Source organism: Palaemon carinicauda, chromosome 1, assembly GCF_036898095.1.
Source record: "Palaemon carinicauda isolate YSFRI2023 chromosome 1, ASM3689809v2, whole genome shotgun sequence".
NCBI lineage: Eukaryota > Metazoa > Arthropoda > Malacostraca > Decapoda > Palaemonidae > Palaemon > Palaemon carinicauda.
In genome coordinates, this window is record NC_090725.1 from 120,625,948 (window position 1) to 120,646,961 (window position 21,014).

A 21,014-nucleotide genomic window follows, 5' to 3' on the forward strand; every position below is an offset into this window, starting at 1 on the left:
CTCTAAGACTGACTGCCTTCAGACTATCGAGAAGCTTGTCAGAGTGAGAGGTTTTTCTGCGCAAGCTGCAAGAGCTATCGCCAGAGCGAGGAGGGTCTCTTCACAAAGGGTCTACCAATCTAAGTGGGAAACCTTTAGAGCTTGGTGTAGGCAGCACAAAGTTTCCTCAACCACTACCTCTGTGAGCCAAATAGCGGATTTTTTGTTATCCCCCAGACAGGATGCTAAACTGGCTGTGTCCACGATTAAAGGGTATAGGAGTATGCTCTCAGCTGTCTGTAGGCACAGAGGCTTAGATTTGTCTCAGAATAAAGACTTGCAAGACCTCGTGAAGTCTTTTGAGACAACTAAGCAGGCTCAGTTAAGGCCCCCAGTTTGGAATCTGGATGTGGTTCTGAAGTTCCTATGCACCAAGAAGTTCGAACCTATCTCACAAGCTTCTCTTAGGGATGCTACGAAGAAAACCCTCTTCCTGATGGCTCTGGCCACAGCTAAAAGGACCAGCGAGGTTCACGCTACTGAGAAACAAGTGGGCTTCAATCAGAATTGAGCAGTATGTGCGTTAAGGATTGACTTCCGTCTGTCCAGTTAGAGCCCTTAGAGCGTATTTATCTCACACTAAGAATGTTAGAGGCGCATCTAATTCCTTATGGTGCTCAGTGAAAGATCTGCAAAAGCCCCTTTCAAAGAATGCATTGTCATTCTTCCTGAGGGAAACTATAAGAGAAGCTCATCTCTTGTGTGAGGAGGAGCACTTCGGCCTTTTGAAAGTAAGGGCTCACGAAGTGAGAGCTATTGCTACTTCGCTGGCATATCGTAAGAATATGTCATTTAGGCAGATTATGGATGCAACGTTTTGGAGAAGCAACTCTGTGTTTGCCTCTCATTACCTCAGAGAGGTAAGAGTGGATTATGAAAGGTGTTACACCTTGGGCCCATACATAGCTACAGCTTCTGCATTAGGCAAAGGAGTTACTACCTCCCCTCAACCTCAGCTTTTGTATACCTGTGTTTGGGTCGGTGTTTTTTACGGTTGTCAGAGGACTTTGACTTGTGGTACAGTACCCTCAGTCTAGCTAGATAGTTTATATCTATTCTGCAAGGTTAGGTGGTTAGTTTTAGTAAGGTTGCAGTTTTTAAAGAAGGGGCAGAGGTAGTTCTGAAGTTTAGTCAAGTTGTTGGTCTTACTTCGTTTGAGAGACTCGATTGAGTTATTTTCAGCATGACAGCTCCACTCCTAGCTGACACTCCTAAGGGAAAGTGACTCAAGAGGCAGGAACCTTTGAAGTCAGCTACCTTAGCAGGTAAGGAATCAAGGTGTGTTTTCTCCTACAACTTTTTGTTGTTTTCCCAACGATGTTTACTGTCTGTCACCCTCCTCCAAATGTGTGAATCAGCTATATATATATATATATATATATATATATATATATATATATATATATATATATATATATATATATATATATATATATATATATATATATGTATAACTGCCAGGTAAGTTCTATTCATAAAAATGGAGTTTTTATGATAAAACGAAGTTTTATGAATACTTACCTGGCAGTTATATATATATTTTAAGGACCACCCACCTCCCCTCAGGAGACAGGTCGGGCAAAGATGATCTGAGGAACAGAAAACGGGAATGATTCCAAGTACCATCCTGTAAGGGCTGTTAACCACCTAACCTCACAACCACTACACGGCAGTTGCCGCGAATTTTGAAAAATTCTGCCGGACGTCAGAGACTAAGCTATATATATATAACTGCCAGGTAAGTATTCATAAAAGTTTGTTTTATCATAAAAACTCCATTTTAAAACCTCAAGCTACTTATTGGACAAGTAGCAGAAGGTTGAGGGCATTGTTACCCGGTTTTTGTCTGCATAAATGAAAAGGTTTGACTGGCCCTTATTCTTTTCTTCATCATCCCCTCCCTTGGGGAAAGCAGCATCCTGGGTTCTCTGCATAGCTGACCTCAAACCATGCTCCCTTGTGTTCCTAGTATTAATATTAATACTGTTACGTCCCCATACCCTGATGAGGTGGTATTGGGAAAGTCCTAGCCTACAAGTTTCTATCTAAAGAACTTCAGAACAACTTTCTAGGACGAGTTACACTTCTTCATACCTTCACACACAGCTTGCATAGGCCGGAGACCTTGCGTAGCAAGGTTTTAGCGAGGTGCAGGGACTCCTTATTTGAGTGCTAACACACTCAAATAAGGAGCCCCCAGGCAAAGCCAAAAGCCAGACTGGCTGGGATGTCCACCCTTCCTAATGGGTGAGTCACCCCTATTAAATAGCGTGGTTTGTATTCCAGTTATGGAACAAATGACATTCGTAGATAATTTGTATTTTTCCTAACTATACAAACCTTAGCTATTTAACCAAACTTGGCCGCCAGCCCTATCCCCCTTGAAATCCTACCTCCATGCAAAGTGAGCTCAAGCACAGGTATGAGAGCGGGTGGGTAGCAAACTACCCTCCCCTACCCCCACTAACTAGCGGTGTGGGTAGTAAACCCTCGTTAAAAATTAATGGCTCGTCATTTCAGCTACGCCGAAAGTAATACCCCTATTAAATAGCTAAGGTTTGTATAGTTAGGAAAAATACAAATTATCTACGAATTTGTCATTTTATTGGTACAGAAATTTTCCAACAAAGACTGCATGTGAAAGATTGCACTGGAACTTTATACCTGACCTTTTTCTATAGTAGACCAGGTAATGCACATACATCAATAGACTCGGTTTATCTTAGGACCTGGTATGAGGCGCAGGTTATTCAAATGTGTCTAATTGCATATTTGAATGTTGATCAGATTCATGACTTGGGTTGTGTGGAAATCCATTCAATGACAAAGCAATGATTTGATGAAATTTCCTTTTCTTAAAGCATATTGATTAGTTATTATATAGCAAAATGGAAGAAACCTCTGTAGTGTATTAGTTACAGTTTATTGACTTGATGAACTTTTCCTCCGATAGTAAGACAGTTTGAGCACTATTTACAGAAGTCTCGATTACTCTGTTATTATTGGCTTTGTTGGGTCTGTAATGATTAAAATGGTGTGTTTTCACACAAAAGCAATTCTCATTACTTTTTGAAATGATTAAGTTGCATCTGCAGATAAGCTGGGAATACAGCAGCTAAAAATTATAACGAGGTGTCAACAATCGTCAGGTAATTACCTAGTGGTAGCGGGGAGGCAACTGCTCCCCTCCCTTCACTGGCTCACGGACAAACCACTTAGATACCAGTCATCAGTGAGGACAGATGTTCTCTCTAATTAATTCCTCTTTTCCCAGCATGTTTGCAACTTAGAAGTGTGATTCCTTTGGTCTTTGAGAAGGATGCCTCCCAAAATGCAGAAGTGCCCTGGAGTGCCACCTAAGACTTGTGGCCCTTTTAGGACTGCCCTAGAGACAGATCCTCATCCTTCTCACCCTTCTTACAGGGGACATTCCTTTAGCCAGCCCTTACCCTGTAATGAGTGTCGGGAGAGCTGGCAGTAGGAGGAAGAAGAAGTCTAAAGGGGATTCTTTGCTTTTGGTGTCTTCCTCGAAGGCATAAGAAAGCCTGACTTCCTTCTTCAATCCTTGGTCGGTGCTCTTCCTTTAGCCTCTTTTCCCTTGGCTTCTTTCAAGAGCCAATCAAGCAAGAGTGGTGACCCATTAACCTTAGGGCAAGGTGGTCCTTCTGTTTCCTCTAGCAAAATGGTGCATCGTCTTCCTGAGGGGGAGCCTCCCTCTTATCAGAAGTGTGATGCTTTACATTTGCTGTGTCCCTCCCTTGGGTATCCAGGGTTCCCGTCAGAGAAGAAGTTGCAGCAGGCTCTGTCATTTAGACACCAGAGAAGGTTCCTGCTTCAGAAGATGTTGGCCCTTCAGTGTCTCTAGTCATTCCCCAGCCACCTTCGTAGTCTTCAGAGGGAGATTTGTCTCCCAGGTGTCATCTCTGAGGGAAATGCCCTTCACCCTATAGAACTTCTATGTGGGTGCCTGACCTTCCCTTCAGAGAGTTCTCCTCCTTTAAAGCTTTCTGTCTCATAGGAGTGAGCTCGCAGGGTTACATAACCTCTGCTAGAACTCTCCTCTTCGGAGGGGGTTGTAGGCAAGCCTCCCGCAGGTGAACCTACTCTTCACTATTTTCGGTTGGATATTTCAGGATTGATTCACAGATGCGCCTTAACCAAATGCAGTCCAACCAGACGAGCCTCAACTGATAGTGATACACCCTGAAGTGCCTCGTACTCCAGACACGCCTCTTCCAGATGCATATCACCTTCCAGCGCCTCACCTGAACATGCCTAACTCCACCACGCCTCAACCACCAGATGCTCTTCATCCACACTTGCTTCACCTTCCAGCACCTCTCTTAGATATGCCTCTCCTCAGCTCTCCTCAACCTTCAGATGCAATTCTCCTGTGAGTTCTACTCCTGGACGTGCTTCATCCTAACACACCGCAACCTCTAGACGGGTATTCTCTAGATGCGCGCTGTGTGCTCTTCTTCCAGATGAGTATCCGAGCGCACATTGCCTGAAGGCGCCAGACACACATCACATGAACATAATAGGCATTCTCCCCATGTTGCCCCTGAAGTGATCCTGACCCATCAAACAGATCTTTGCTGGATAGGACTTTTAAATCCCATTTGGAACACGCTGCTCTCTCGTCTCAGGGAGGCTTACAACATTCAGCTTCTAAACTCGCCTAACCTGAATTTGTTCCGTAACCGAAATACAAACCACGCTATTTACATTGGGTTTACTTTCGGCGTAGCTGAAATTGACGAGCCAATAGATTTTAACGAGGGTTAACTACCCCCGCGCTAGTTAGCGGGGGTAGGGGAAGGGGTAGCTTGCTACCCCTCCCCCCCCACACACCGGTGATTTGCTTCATTTCACTTTTGGCTCGGACGATGTGCAGACGTGTCTGTCTATCGTCCTCGTTGTTGACAGCCTTAATCTTTTCTTTGCTTTTCCTCAGCTGTGTGTTTGAAGTTGGCCTCGCCCTTTGGTGTTCATCATGCGCAAGTGTCCTGGGATCGCCGGCCGCCCTTGCGGTACCTTCATGTCTGCGGTGGATACTGATCCTCACACCCTTTGGCTCGCCCACGCGCCCGCTCGCCCGCTCCCGCAGTGTCGAGGCCGACGGTGTGATAGAGAAAATACGTGTAGGGAGTGGTCTGCCTCCCAGTGGGAGAGGTTTGCCCGCCGGCGTAAGAAGAAGTCCAAGAGAGACCGTTCTCCTTCAAGGGTTGCCTTGAAGGAGGAAGGCTCTCGGGACTCTTCTTCCGCCGCCCAAACCTCCTCCGAAGCTCCCCCTCATCCGGCTCCTAGTGAGAGGCCGCCGAGTGGGAGCGCAGGCCTTAGTTCTGTTTCCCGACCTCGGGGTGCGGGAGAGGGCGTCGCCTCCCATAGCGGGGCGGTTCCCCCTCCTCCTCCGGGGGAGAATTTTGATAATAACTCCATGTCTAATGATGATCTTTTTCAGCTTTGGGGTTCCTTGGGGCTTAAGGGCCTGCCCTCCAAGGAAGCCCTGTTTGACCTTATTCAGTTGGGGGCCACTGTCAAGCAGTCGCCGGTGATAGCAGAGGTAGATCCTCTGTCTATCGTCGACGTCGTGGTGGCAGAGGCTTCCGACGAGTCTGGTCAAACCTCTGCAGCTCCTCCTTCTGTACATCCTTCGGAGGGGGAAGGGGGTCCTACGGGCTCTCCTGCGGCTAAGTCTCCCCCTTGGGGGAGCACTCTGACTGAGACTCCTCTTCGGAGGACTGATGATCCTGACGACCTCCCTCGTGGCTGCCTTCGCCGTAAGGCTCATCGTCCGCTTCGCCGCAAGGGCCTCCCGTCTCCCTATAAGGGTGTCAAGAGGCGCCTTTTCGAGTCTTCTCCTCCTCCGTCCTCCGATGGGGACTCTCCTCGCCAGAAGCAGTCTGTAGCAGCCGCGTCCTTAGACCCCTCCGGGGATCGTTCACGTTCTCCCACGCTTTCTAGACCTTCTACTTCCTGTGCAGACGGCCAGCAGTCTTCTGATCTCGTCAGCCGACTGGCACCGGTCCCTTCGGGGCAAAGGGATGTCGCCCACGGTGTGGGCACTTCCCTTGCGCGTCAGGGTTCCCCTGCGCGCCCTTCTGCGCGTTCACGCGTAGTAGCACATCAACGCTCTCCTGCTCGTCAGCGCTCTCTTGATCGCCAGTGCTCTGCTGTTCGCCAGCGCTCTTCTGATGATCAACGCCCTACTGCTCGCCAGTGCTCTCCTAAGGACAACGAACATCCTCCTGTTCCTGCTGCGCGCCCAGCGCGCCAACGGTCTCCTGAGCGCACTAGATCTCCTGCTCGTTAACGCGCACCTGCGCTTCCAGTTCCTGACACGCGCCCTGTGCACCCACGCTCACCCACACGCCCTAGAACTCCGGTTCAGGACATGGGCAAGGACTCAACTTCTCCTCGCCCTCGCGATCCTGCTCGTCAGCACGATCCTGCTCATCAGCTTTCTCCTGCGCAGCAACGCGCGCGGTCTCCTGCGCGTACATCTAGAGTTCCTGCACGCCCACGCGCCTCCTCTTCCTGAGCCCACTCGCGAGCGTTCGCCTTTGCGCGTCTCGCCGATAGCTCCTGCACAGCGTCAACGATCACCAGCGCGTCAGCGTTCCCCTGAGCGCCGGCGATTTCCAGATCCCCTCGTGATCCATTGCCTGCGCGCAAGCGCTCTCCTACGCGTCAGCGCCCAGCAGATCCGGAGAAACATAGGTCCCCTGTGATCAGCTCGTCCACGCGCGGTCGCTCGCCTGCGCGTTCTACGCGCCATCGCTCGCCCCACGCGCCAACGCGCCATCGCTCGCCTGCGCGCCAGCGTTCGCCAACGCGCCATCGATCGCCGACTCGCCATCACTCGCCCACGCGTCACAGGTCTCCAGGACACTATCGGTCCCCTGGCCCTCAGCGGTCTCCTGAGCGCGTTCACTCGCCAGCGCCCTCGCTCGCCCACGCGCCCGCTCGCCCACACGCCCACGCGCCCGCTCGCCCACGCGCCCGCTCGCCCACGCGCCCGCTCGCCCACGCGCCCGCTCGCCCACACGCTCACTCGCCTACGCGCCCGTTCGCCCGCGCGCGATCGCCCCCGCACTCGTTTGTCTCCGCGCGATTGCGCGCCCGCACTCCAACAGCCCCTCGCGCGCGACTCTTTTGTATCACCCTCACGCGAGCGTCAGCACGACCCCCGTTCGTGTCAGGTTCCGCAGCTCGCGGCAGCAGCAGGGACGCGTGTCGCCAGGTCGCAGTCGGGATCGCCTACGCCTAAGCGCAGATCTCTTTTGCAGGACAAGGAAGGACCTTCGGAGAGGTCAAGGCAACTTTCTTCCCCTTCTTTTTTGCAGGCAGGTCCAGTGGTGTCCACTCCGAAGGATCGCCCGATCCCCTTCCCTCCAGCGGGAATTTCGGACTCTGTGTCCGTGTCTCGGCAGTCCTGGTTCGGTCCTCTGATGCGGGCGTTAGTGAAGGCTATGAAGCCGGCACTCGCCGATCTAGGACACAAGCCAGCGATGGCCTCGCCCCCGCTGAAGAGAAGGAGAGGAGTGGATTTCGTGGTGACTTCTCCCAGGGAGAAGTTGGTACCTAAGAGGTCCGTCAGGAAGGCCCCGTCCCCTTCGCAGTCGTTTTCTCCTTCTCCCGTAGACAAGACTCGGGAGAGTCCAGTGAGGCGGCGGTCTCCCCCTCGGCACCAAGGGGGGAGTCACCTCCTCGTGGAGGAGAATCGTCTCGCGCGGAAGGTGCCTACCAGACCTCTTTGCTGGAGTCTTGTATCCCGCCCAGGAGGGAACCCAAGGACTCCAAGACGTTGCCGAAGTCTTCTTCACGTATTCGTCAGGAACCAGCCAGACCCCGGGAGAACGTCCACGTGTCTCCCCAGGAAGAGCTTCCGGGGACAGGAGACTTAGCTGCCAGTCCGCAGGGAGGAGAGCAGCAAGAGTCTGAGCATGCCTTCTGGCAGGTCTTGGGCCTGATGAGACAGCTCAACGGGTTCATGGACCCTGTGATCGCCCCCCGTGAAGGCAAGGACACGGTCCTGGATCAGGTTTATGGAACTCAGAAGCCCCCAAAGGCCAGCGCGGCTCTGCCCTGGTCCCAGGGGCTAAAGAGTGCCAGAGCCAGGGCCAACGCTCAGCTCGCAGTACTCGCTTCCTCCAGTCGTTCCTCTGCCGGGAACAAACTCTTCCCACCTCCTCGTCTCCAGCAGAGGAGGTATTTTGAGATCATGGGGGAGTCTAGCCTCGCTCTTCCCCTCCACCATTTGGTAGAAGAGCTTACTAGGGGAGTTCCTCTTGAGAAGCTCTCCGCCCGGCAGGTGACGTTCTCGGCGTCGGAGATCCCAAGCCATGAGAAGGTCGCGAAGTGTGCCATGCAGGCCACTTCGTGGCTGGATGTCTGGCTAGGTTCTCTGGGCATCCTATTGCGCTCCGATGATCTGTCTAAAGAGAGCAATAGGAAGGCCCTGGAGACCTTTCTCCTCTCGGGCACTCGCTCCATCGAGTTCCTGGCACATCAGGTTACCAACCTGTGGGCCAACTCGGTGCTGAAGCGTCGTGATGCGGTGACTGAGAAGATCCATCCGAAGGTCCCCGCCGTGGATGTCTGCAGGCTCAGACACGCCTCCCTCCTTGGGGGGAATTTGTTTGAGCCCCAAGACATGGAACGAACAGCTGAGAGGTGGAGGAAGTCTAGCCAGGACTCCCTCCTCCAAAGGGCCCTTGCATCTTGGCCCTACAAGCCTCCAGATCCGCAGCAACATCAGCAGCAGCCTCGCTTGACACCGAAGCAGGCGCCGGCAGCTAAGAAAGTGGTGTCTAAGCCCCAGCCCTTTCCTGCCAAGGACAAGAGGGGCGGTAAGTCCTCCAGGGGAGGCAAGACTCCTAGAGGGAGCGGCCGCGGCCGCAAACGCTAGGAGTGGCAGTCCCCCTGCGTGTCCACCTGTGGGGGGATGCCTTCAAAGTTGCGTGCACAGGTGGCAGCAACATGGGGCCGATGCTTGGACGGTCTCCGTGATCGGCCAAGGGTATTGCGTCCCATTCACGACATCTCAACCTCCCCTGACAGCGAATCCAGTGTCGTTGAGCTCCTATGCCATGGGATCGGTAAAGGGGCTAGCCCTTAAGGCGGAAATCGAGACCATGCTCAAGAAGGATGCTCTCCAGGAGGTCGTCGACGGCTCCCCAGGCTTCTTCAGTCAACTCTTTCTTGTAAAGAAAGCGTCTGGAGGCTTGAGACCCGTCATCGACCTCTCAGCTCTGAACAAGTTTGTCAAGCAAACTCCGTTCAACATGGAGACAGCGGACATGGTCAGACTTGCGGTGAGACCACAAGACTTCGTGTGCACACTGGATCTAAAGGACGTGTACTTCCAGATCCCAATCCATCCGTCTTCCAGGAAGTCCTTGAGATTCAGCTTAGACAGCAAGACCTACCAGTTCAAGGTGCTGTGCTTCGGTCTCTCCACAGCACCTCAGGTGTTCACCAGAGTATTCACCCTGATTTCGTCTTGGGCGCACAGGAACGGCATCCGTCTCCTCTGTTATCTGGACGACTGGCTGATCCTAGCAGACTCAGAGTCGACCCTTCTTCGACACCGAGACAGGCTTCTGGGACTTTGCCAGGATCTGAGGATCGTGGTAAATCTCGAGAAGTCCTCTCTGCAGCCGTCCCAACGACTGGTTTATCTAGGCATGTTGTTAGACACCAATCTCCACAAAGCCTTTCCATCAGACGACAGGATAGCAAGGCTGAGGAGGGTGGCGGAACCCTTCCTCAGGCGAGAAGAGCTTCCTGCCCAATCGTGGTTGCGTCTCTTAGGTCACCTGTCCTCCCTGGCTCGTCTGGTTCCAAACGGCCGTCTCAGGATGAGATCCCTGCAGTTGCGGCTCAAGTCCCGGTGGAATCAAGGATCCGATTCCCCGGACTTCCTGGTCCCGATAGGACCTTTGGAACAGGCGGACCTGCGGTGGTGGTTGGTCGACGAGAACCTGTGAAAGGGAGTGGATCTTCTCGTCCTCCCCCCGGAATTGACACTGTTTTCGGACGCGTCAAAAGAAGGGTGGGGGCCGCACATTCTGAACCAGAGGACCTCAGGCCTTTGGTCAGAATCAGAAAAGTACCTGCACATCAACCTGCTAGAAATGAAGGCCGTTTTCCTGGCTCTTCAACAGTTCCAACGGACCCTGGCGGGTCACTCCGTGGTGGTGATGAGCGACAACACCATGGTAGTGGCTTATATCAACAAGCAGGGAGGTACTTTTTCGCAGCAGCTATCCCATCTTGCGGTAGAGATTCTGAGGTGGACCGAAGTCCACTCGATAACACTATCAGCTCGCTTCATTCCTGGCAAGAGGAATGTGCTCGCCGACAGTTGGAGCAGGGCTTCGCAGATAGTGAGTACCGAGTGGTCTTTGGATCTTCAGATAGCCAACAAAGTCCTGACTTTGTGGGGTTCCCCGACCGTGGATCTGTTCGCGACAGCTTTGAATTTCAAACTGCCCCTGTACTGCTCCCCAGTCCCGGACCCCAAGGAACTCTGGCAAGATGCTTTCCAACAACGGTGGGACAACATCAACGTGTACGCCTTCCCACCGTTCTGTCTGATGAGAAGGGTGCTCAACAGGACCAGACTATCTGTCAACTGTTCGATGACTCTGATAGCTCTGCTATGGCATCACGCGGAATGGTTCCCGGACCTTCTGCAGCTCCTGACGGAGCTCCCGAGAGAACTTCCTCCACGACACGAGCTACTCAGACAACCACATTGCAACATCTTCCACAAAGCCGTAGCCTCGCTTCGGCTTCACGCCTGGAGACTGTCCAGCGTCTCCTCACGGAGAGAGGCTTTTCGCAACAGGTTGCAGAGAGAATGTCTCGGCACCTGCGAAAGTCCTCTGAGGGAGTCTACCAGGCGAATTGGAGTCTTCTGTGGTTGGTGTCGTGGGAGGGGTATCTCTCCACTTGATGCCACTATTCCAGCAATAGCGGAGTTTCTCGTTTATTTGCGGGAGGAAATGCGCCTTTCGGTCTCAGCGGTGAAAGGCTATCGCTCAGCCTTAAGCTTGGCTTTTAGGCTGAAAGGAGTGGACATTTCTTCCTCGCTGAAACTCTCTCTACTCATACGTAGCTATGAGCTTACCTGCCCTCAGTCGGAAGTGAAACCTCCTCCTTGGAACGTGGTTCGGGTTCTCAGGGCTCTTAAGAGACCTCCCTTCGAACCATTACGCTAGGCCTCTGATCGCCACCTGTCTTGGAAGACGGCTTTCCTGCTCGCTTTGGCTTCTGCCAAACGAGTTAGTGAACTTCATGGTCTCTTGTACGACGTCGCCCATTCAAGGGGATGGGGTGAGGTAATGTTCAGGTTCGTCCCTGAGTTTGTTGCCAAGACTCAGAACCCTGGAGTGCCGGACCCACGGTTCGACTCTTTTAGGGTCGCGAGTCTCCGTTCTGTAACAAGCGACCCAGACCAGCTGCTATTATGTCCAGTGAGGAGTCTGAGGTGTTACTTGAAGAGAACAGCTGCAGTTCGTCCTCAGGTGCAAGTATTGTTTGTTAGCACAGGCAGGACGAAGAGGAGGGTCACCAAGAACACCATCTCGGCTTGGATTCAAAGGGTTATCCATCACGCCTTGAATCCGGACCCTCCTCCGTCACGTCGCCCTTGGGCACACGACATCAGGGGCATCGCTACGTCCCTGGCCTTCAAGAGAAACTTCTCTTTGACGCAGGTACTTCAAGCTGGGGTCTGGAGACGTCGGACGACCTTCACAGCCCACTACCTGCAGGACGTGACCCACAGGAGCCTCGATACGTTTTCTATCGGCCCTGTGGTGGCTGCACAACAGCTGGTCTAGCCTCAGGCTCCTTTATGGACAAGTAGCAGTAGGTTGAGGGCGTTGTTACCCGGTTTTAGTCTGCGTGAATGAAAGAGTATGTCTGGCCCTTACTTCTTTCTTCATCCTCCCCTCTCTTGGGGAAGCAGCATCCTGGTCTCCGCATAGCTGACCTCAACCTCTGCAGGTAAACCATGCTTCCTTGTGCTCCTAGTATTAAGCTTAATACTGTCGCGTTCCCCATACCCTGACAAGGTAGTATTGGGAACGTCCTATCCTGGATTCCTATCAAAAGGTCTCAAGGTCAACTTCATAGGACGAGTCACGCTCTTTCCTCCACACACAACTTATGTAGGCCACATGTTCCTTGCGTAGCGAGGAACTTGTGAGGTGCAGGGACTCCTTTTCTCGAGTGCTACTCACTTGGAGTCGGAGTCCCCGGGTAAAAAGCCAAAGTCAGTAAGGCTGGGGACTTTCCACCCTTCCTAAGGGGTAAGTCACCCAATGTAAATAGCGTGGTTTGTATTTCGGTTACGGAACAAATTACAAATTCGGAGATAATTTGTATTTTTCATAACCATACAAACCTTAGCTATTTACACATATTTGCCCGCCAGCCCTGTCCCCCAAGTCAAGTCCTACCTCTAAGTGAAGTGAAGCAAATCACCGGTGTGTTGGGGGGGGGGGGTAGCAAGCTACCCCTTCCCATACCCCCGCTAACTAGCGCGGGGGTAGTTAATCCTCGTTAAAATCTATTGGCTCGTCAATTTCAGCTACGCCGAAAGTAAACCCAATGTAAATAGCTAAGGTTTGTATGGTTAGGAAAAATACAAATTATCTCCGAATTTGTCATTTGCCCCAGGACATACGCACCTTTCTCGTGGATATACTTTGTTGGATCTCTCACCTTCGGAAGAAGTTACCCATCACAGAGCCTCACGTCTTGCGAGTCTTCTAAGTGTATCAAGCGTCTATCTGTTATTGCATCTCTAGCACCTGAGCCCTGATTTTCCAGACCAGATCTGGAAATCGACTCCAGGTATGTCAACCAGCATTTTGTCTTCATCAGTTTGGACACCAGAAGATGCAATAGGAGGAAGGCACAGCACTTTTTTAGAGGAGATACCTGCATGAGGACCCACTGGGGATCCCTGTTTCAGAGAGAGGAAGCAGTCGAAACGGATTCTTTGCCCCAAGCTCTGCCTCAAGGTCTAAGAAGTTCCTACAGTCTTCTTCCTCACCTGGAACTCACCTTCCTCTGACCGTTTGGTCTCCTCCAAAGGACGATTGGGTAGGTGATGACTGTCTGACCCCTGGGTAACCTTTGGGTAAGGAAGTCCCTGTTGCTTTCTCTTGTGAAGTAGCGGCATCTTCTATCCAGAGGGAGGCCTCTCTCGACGCCTTGTTTCTGATGTGGACGTCTTTGGGATTTTTGGGTTACTCTTCGAAGGACAAGCTCCTGGAGGTGTTGAGACAAAGAGGCAGAGCAGGTGCTCACACCTGTTCCTGCTGGAGTTCGCCTTGGCCCTTTCCCCTTTTTGAACTGATAGAAGTGAGTCCCTTCTGTTAGGTCTTGGTCTTGACATCCTCCGCAGTTCCTCCTCCACTTGAGGCTCTGCAGGTTGGCGCTTGTAAGAGTACTAACCCTGGGAACATGCCCCCCCCCCCAGTTTTTGGCGGACAATTCTGCAGACGTGAGCGGTTATCCTTCTGTAGGGGATCTCCCTCAAGTTGCTCGTAAGGGTGTTCGCGATCTGTCGTCGACATGCTTGAACTCTTCAGAGCAAGCAGCTGATCGTTCACGCGATCCTCTTGTAGCCCAGTGGGCACCCCATTTTGCCACTGCAGCTTCATGAATCCCAGCAAGTCAAGCTTGTGCGCAGTCCACTGAGCTTGCGCTCAAGGTGACTTCTCCTGCAGAGACTCGCCAGGTTGGTTGGGAAGAAATGTTTGCCACCCTTCAGCTCTTCCTGCACAACTAACAATGCTTCGCTCACATCCTGTTGAGTGCATGTCCCCTTTTAAGGTTGATATAAGCCACATGTTCGCTCAAGTAAGAACAACTACTCGCATCTGCCGGGTTTTCTGCTGAAATGCCCTGGAGGGGGTGAGGATAGCAAGGATTCTTTCACTGGGCAAACTCCATCACACACTCAGTCTGCTGCAATGTTGTGGAATCATGACGCGACTTAGGTACAGAAGATTGTTCAAGCAGCCTTGTCCACTGCAGCCGACCCCAGACTCAGATGCACGACAGCCACCAACACTTGTACCACCACTTGTGCTCCCTTTGGTCTTTCAGCCTCTGCAGGTTACTCAGCCTCCAGGAGACACATTTCACCCTAGGACTAGTAGGGGAACGAGTCTTTGGTTGACTCTTAAAGGTTGTCGCTCATTGAGACAGACTATTCTGCCTCTTCTGTTCTGCACCCAGGGCCCTCTGTTGCCTCTGCAGAGCCCTCATAGACTTTGCAGTCTCAAGAGATTTCTCAGCTCCTAAAACTTCTTAGAAGGAGGCCACCAGTATCTTAGCTTCCTTCATAGGCAAATCCCAGGGTCGAAACGACTTGAGTTCTCTCCTGGAGAACTGGCCATCAACACTTGTTGATGGCAAAGCAGGTACCTGCTGCTATGTTGGCTCCTACAGATCAGGAGGCTCCTCTGAGCCCTTGCTCCCCGACTGAGGTGCCCGATACCGATTTTGACCAACCTCAGGCTCAGCTGGAAATGAGCTGGGAGATGGATGTAGATTTGGACTACAAATCTGACTGTTCAGTAGGCATGCTGTCAGCACCAGGCATCCCTAATTCTCAGGTCACTGAGCAGGGTGAGTCGAATTCCATCTTCCTTCAGATCCTGTGTTGCATGGGGACAGTCAGTGGACTTGGGAAACCAAGTACTCCCCTCCAGAAGGTAGAGGTGCGGCATTCCTTGGTCTAAATTGGTGTCTGGGTCCATCGGGAAGGTGAACTCACAAATATCTAGGAGAAAAGGCTCTCTTAGGGTTGGCAATTTGTCCAGGTTACTTTCTCCCCCATTCATAAGGCAGAGGGAGTACTATGATACAACATCCTTGCAGTGATGGCCTTGGCTCAGGGCTTGTCAGTAGAGAAGGTAATGGCACAACCAGTGGTGTTTTCAGGTGCTGACACCTTGAACATGGAGAATTTGGTGAAGGTAACCCTTCAAGCCTCTTCTTGGGTGGACCACTGGTCTGGGATGGTTGGTTATCTGGCTAACACAGAGGACTTGTCAGACCCTGAAAAATGTAAGATCTTCAAGAACATGTCCTTTCTAGAGCCAGGGCTGGGCTATAGAGTTCTTGGCTCATAATGCTGCCAACCAGTGGGCCAACTGGGTCTTGATGAGGAGAGACACCATCGTCTCCAAGTTCCAGAAGCAATTACCAAAAAGGGAGGTCCTCCAACTCTGTAACTCTTCTATTTCTACCCAATCTTTATTCCCTATTGTTGCAGAGAAATGGAGGAAAGTGTGGCAAGACTCTTCTCCACAGGGCAGTAACATCCCGGGCCTCCTCTTCTGCACCTGTTACGCCAAAATCTTCTGCTCACAAATAAGTGCATAAGACATCCAGGCATCCTTCTAGGCAGTTCAGTGTCAAGAAGATTAACCATTTCAGGGCAAAAAGCCTCGAAGAAGGGGAGGGAGGGCTGTTTGATGGGGCCATTCCCCCCACAGTTCCACTGTTGGGGGATGCCTGAGATGCAGGTGGAGTGCCAGACCATGTTCAAGAAGGGTGAATTACACATCTGTGGGTTCCTGGCTGTTTAGGAAATTGCTGGGGTCATCCCTCCTGTCATGCTTATCTAAGACAGGAAGAGTGAAAATTTGGGTGGCAAATTGTTAAACACCTTGAATGGGACATTAGCTCCCACTAAAGGAACGATTGGATTTATTGTTGGCCAGGCCACTATCTACCAGTTGAGATACTACCACTAGAGAGTTATTGGGTCATTGACTGGAAAACAATAGTGTATTGAATCCCTCTCTCAGGTTATGCTAATTTTTCCTTTGCCTACACATACACCGAAAAATCTAGCATGTTCTTCCCACATTCCCCTCTGTCCTCATACACCTGACAACACTGAGATTACCAAACAATTATTCTTTGCTCAAAGAGTTAACAATTGGACTTTAATTGTTCAGTGGTTACTTTCCTCTTGGTAAGGGTAGAAGAGACTTTAACTATGGTAAGCAGCTCTTCCAGGAGAAAGACACTCCAAAATCAAACCAAAACTCTTTAGTCTTGGGTAATGCCATAACCTCTGCACCATGGTCTTCCAATGTCTTTGGGTAGAGTTCTCTTGCTTGAGGGTGAGCATACTATTCTGTCATTTCTCTTCCACTTGATTTTTCTAAGTTTTTATAGTTTATATGTGAAAGATCTATTTTAATTATATTATTGTTCCTAAAATATTTTATTTTAGTTTATTACTTCTCTTGTAGTTTATTTCTTTATTTCTTTTCTTCACTGGACTATTTTCCCTTTTTGGAGCCCTTATACTTATAGCATCCTGCTTTTCCAACTAGGGTTGTAGCTTAGCTTGTGATAATAGTAATAATAATAATAATAATAATAATAATAATAATAATAATAATAATAATAATAATAATAATAATAATAAATAGAAAAATTTTAATGCAAAGTAAAATATTTGAAGATATACAAACCTGAAATATTTTATTGAAATTATCTAATTTAACATGACTGTTATCTAGAGAGTGTGGTAAAATGTGGAAAGCCATACTCCAGCCCAGTCCTAGGTTGAAGTGACTGACTATACTAACTGACATGGTAACATTGTGAATTTAATTGTCCTTACATTTGTTCCTATACACTTCCCCCAACAAAAAATTGCTTCCCCCGTAATTACCTTGTTAAGAATACTCCTGTTTGCTAAACTTTGAGTTTGTATATTTAGGCAAATACAATTTGCTGCACTGTATTTGTTGTCTTGAATTATAAGATTACCTTTATTTTAGTATTAAAAGGGACAAAATTAAATATTTTTCTGTTAACCTTTTCCTGTGTATTTATATGGTTGGAAATTACTTTTCATTACTGTATTAGGAAGTGGCTTTTAAAGTTATTTAAACTGTGTGGTTATATTAATATTCTAATATATACTATACTGTACTTATTGTACTCTAATAGATAAAAGGAAAATACTGTAAGATTGTAGGGATTGATTTATACAGCAGTTTGTTATTTAATGGCTAAAGATGAATGTTTTCCTTTTAAACTTTCAGAAACATACAACTACTGTGTACTTTGGTGGATATTATTAATTTAGAGGTTCTACTAGTTTTGCTATAAAACCGTCGTCTGAGTTCTTACAATGGATACGTTAAGATTTGGTGTAGATGATGATGATGACCTCTATTCTGGATTTGATGCAGTCCATCCAGCACTAGACACTCGGGAATTAGATGCTGATCAAGGTTTTCAAGAAGCGGTACGAACCAGTTATGGGCGAAGACCACCGGTAAGATTGGGATTTTTGTTATTGAACTACTACAGTATACTGTATATTATATAATTGTTTATTTGTTCTAGCACCAAATACAAACCTTTTAGCTCTACTATGGAGATATATTTCGGCTACAGTTGAAACTACCCATAAAACTTTTAGCAATGTGCTACTCCCCGCCGCTAGGTTAGCGGGGGCTAGCGGTAGGTAGGCCAACCACCTTGCTCACACTTACAGTAGCTAACACAAGTCACTTTTTATTTCAGCCCTGAGGAGAGTGGATATTGTTGATTCTCCTCCGATTTATTAAGTTTAACAACCATAATAAAAACCAGATGGCCAAGAATTTTTAAATTTTCCTTTTTCTTCAATACAGAATGATATCCGTATTCTGCTCACCTTCGTTCCTATAGCTTTGGCGTAGGAATGAGTGCAGAGGCAGACTTAGTTCCTGCGGGGCTTCCAGTCGGGGTGGGGGGAATTCCTTTGAAGGGAATCCAGAAACTAGGTTTAGCTTCATTTCACAGGCAACACTTGATACCGACCTTCTACTTTAGCTCTGCTCGTTGATGGGAAGCATAGAGCGCTGTCTGGAGTCCCAGTTCCAGGTGTTAGACAACTTCTTCTTCCAAGGAAGAGTTAATCTTCACCAGGTGTTGACGATTTTCCCTTCCGAGAGAGAGTTACTTTCACCAACCGCTGTCCAGCAATCTCCCCACTTACGGGGAGAAATGCTGACAGCGGAAACAGAGGTTAATCGCCTTTTCCACCTGCAGAAGAAGCAGTCTTCACCTGATTGTTTTCATTCTGGAGGATTCCTCTGGCAGGATTGAATTTGTTCATTTCCCGTAAAGCTCTTCGGAGCTTGACGATGTTAGGTGACTGCTTGTAGTGCCTACTTTTCGCTGTTGTACCCTCACGGTACAAACGAAGTCTCGTGAGCAAATTCCCTTTGAGGTCTTAGCATAGATGGTGATGCTTGCCGACTATTTGTGGTTGCCGTCTCTCTCATCGATGAGTCTTGTAGGCTAAAACTCTGTGGTTATTACTGACATCGTGTGTGTTGGGTTCAACAAAGTTCTTGGAGCTTTAGTAGGCTAGACCATTCGCGAGCTGTGCCTCATGGTTTCTACCTCCTACGACGCAGAGACCACTAGTATGCTATAACTCCCCAGAGATATTACTTACATTGTGCCTGTTTAGGACAAAAAAGCTCATGGACCTTTGTGAGGCCAAGACTTTCGGGATCTGTGCCTGATGGTTTTAACCTCTTGCAAGGAGAAAACCTATCGTAAGCTATAACTCGTCGGAGTGATGGCTTACTTTATGCTTCATGGGCCAAACAGTGCTTTATAATGGCATGTCCTCTGAGATCTGTGCCTCATGTTTTCAACCTCTTACAAGGAAGAAACCACCCCTAGACTATGACTCTGCATAGTTATGAACTACATCATGCCCCTTGGGGCACATCAAAGTTCTTGGAGCTTTATAAGGCCAGGACCTTCAGGACCTGGCCTTATAGTTTCAAACTCTTAAGAGGGAGAAACTTCTGTTCTTTGAAAAGAGAATGGTAAACTTAATGTGCTAGTGTGCTTAAACTCTCGCCCAGCGAGGTTAGGGTCGAAAAGCTCGGAGCAAAATGAACTATTGAGGGAGTTCAGTGTACATTTGCAGCTATGCGCTATACCCCCCTGTCAAATGCGCCTAACATAACACTGGCCAACAGTAGCTGGTGTTCAACGCGCTCACCATCCTAAGTGCTTAATATCTCGCTTGCCCATTCAGGACTTGTACAGTATAGCACACAAGTAAAGTAATTCTCTCTATACAATACATCTTATAACTTTGTCTTCTCACTATGAGTAAGCAATAATATTGTTCAATTGGAGGTCTACATCCAAAAATATTTGGAAATATGCATGCATTTAGGTTTATTTAAAAATTAAAAAATGTATCTCACAGTATCATCTGCTTGAGAGATATTTGTTCCGTAACTGGAATACAAACCACGCTATTTAAAGTGGGTATTACTTTCGGCGTAGCTGAAAGGACGAGCCATTAAAATTTTAACGAGGGTTTACTACCCCACTGCGAGTTAGCGGGGGGTTAGGGAGGGTAGTTAGCTACCCTCCCCCCTCACACACCAGTGTGGTAAGCTCACTTTTACTTTGGCTCGGGTAGTGATCGTACGTATCCGCTTTCACCCTCGCCTCTTTGACAGCCATTAATGCTTTTTGTCTTTTTCTTACTTTTTCTTATACTTGTGATATATATATAAACATTCTTTATGTTTATGTATATATTTGTGTATAGAAATGTAGTAAGTTATCGTTTCAGTGTTTGTGCTGTGTGTGTAGTGTACGACAACGTCACCGGCTTAGTGCTAGGCCACCTCGGTTCCGTTGTGGGGTGTGGCCTCTCCCTCTTGGTCCATCGGTTTTCCTTCGGCTTTTCCGTTAACTCGGTCGCTGTGGGGATCGTCATCGCTGGACTTTCTTCATTCATCTATTATCTTCGCTGTTCCTCCTTTCCTACGGGGAACTTGGATTCTCAGCGTAGGGAATGTGGGAGTTTCATTGCCTACGGTCTCTCTCTCTACTCGAGGTCGTTCACCCCTTACTGCTACTACTACTACGTACTATTTCGGAAGCTCCTTTCCCGTTGCGGGTTGGGTTGCTATTCCGTTTATTTGTCTCAATTATTTTTAATGAAATCTAATTGTATTTTTTGTTTTTTTTAACTTTTCAGCTTCTCTGTGGAGAACACTTCCCTTCGGGGGTCAGTGGTTCTTACTATTTTTGATCATTCTTAGATGAATTACATAATTAATATTCTGTTATACTGTAATTCTGTTTTTGTTACAGTTCTCCGCTCTCCCCCTTCTCCTGTGCCTGTCATTGGGGGAGGAGGGCGCACACTTAATTTTTAATTCTTATGTTTTGCTTTTCCCTTGGGGTTACTCTTCGGAGTTCCTCCCGGGGGAATTTCTGTTAAATAATTTAACTTTATTTTCCCAGTTAACTATGCAGTTTTTTTCTTCGTTTGACTAAAGTGCGACAACGAAGTAGAGCTGTCCTGTTTGTGCCTGGGGAGTCTGCTGTCGCTGCCGTCTCTCTAGGACATTGTCATGGGCGTTATCCCTTCTCTTAGAAGTCCTCCCGTGACAACTGTCAACTCTTCAGTTCATCTTAGAACGCTAAGGAGGTTCGCCTCCAGGGGTAGGTAACTTCCCTTCCAAAGGAGGTTCCCTTCCCGGGTGTGAGAGCTTCCCTCTGCAGAGGGGGAACTTCTCATACCTTAATATTCCTGGATGGGTTTTCCTGGTCCTCAGCCGTTTATGCTCTTGGTGCTGAGCGACCGCACTTGTAACCATGCTCAAGGAGCTGAGCGCATGAAACCTTCAGGTGGCTATGCTCTTGGGGCTGAGCGGTCGCACCTGCAGCTTTGCTCAAGGGGCTGAGCAGCTGCAGGATCAGTCTGGTGATCTCTCTCGTTCGCGAGGGAGGCCACTCTTAAGGACTCCTCTTCGGAGGATTGCTCCTTATAGGTCAGCTTGCTGATCCAACGGCCCTAAGGGGCGCCATCACTAGTGTCTTCAAGTCTCTTCTACGAAGTGTTCACCTCTCTCGTTCGCGAGAGAGGCCACTCA

General features: G+C 49.1%; 1 protein-coding gene across 1 annotated transcript in view; it reads left to right on the plus strand.

Annotated features, from left to right (window-relative positions):
- Window positions 1-21,014, plus strand: part of LOC137651331 (intraflagellar transport protein 88 homolog) — a 361,406-nt gene that overhangs the window by 25,122 nt on the left and 315,270 nt on the right. Inside the window, exon 2 of the mRNA XM_068384619.1 lies at window positions 17,145-17,380. Coding sequence (XP_068240720.1) covers window positions 17,234-17,380 — 147 coding nt within the window. The 5' untranslated portion in view covers window positions 17,145-17,233. The remainder of the gene's footprint in view (window positions 1-17,144; window positions 17,381-21,014) is intronic.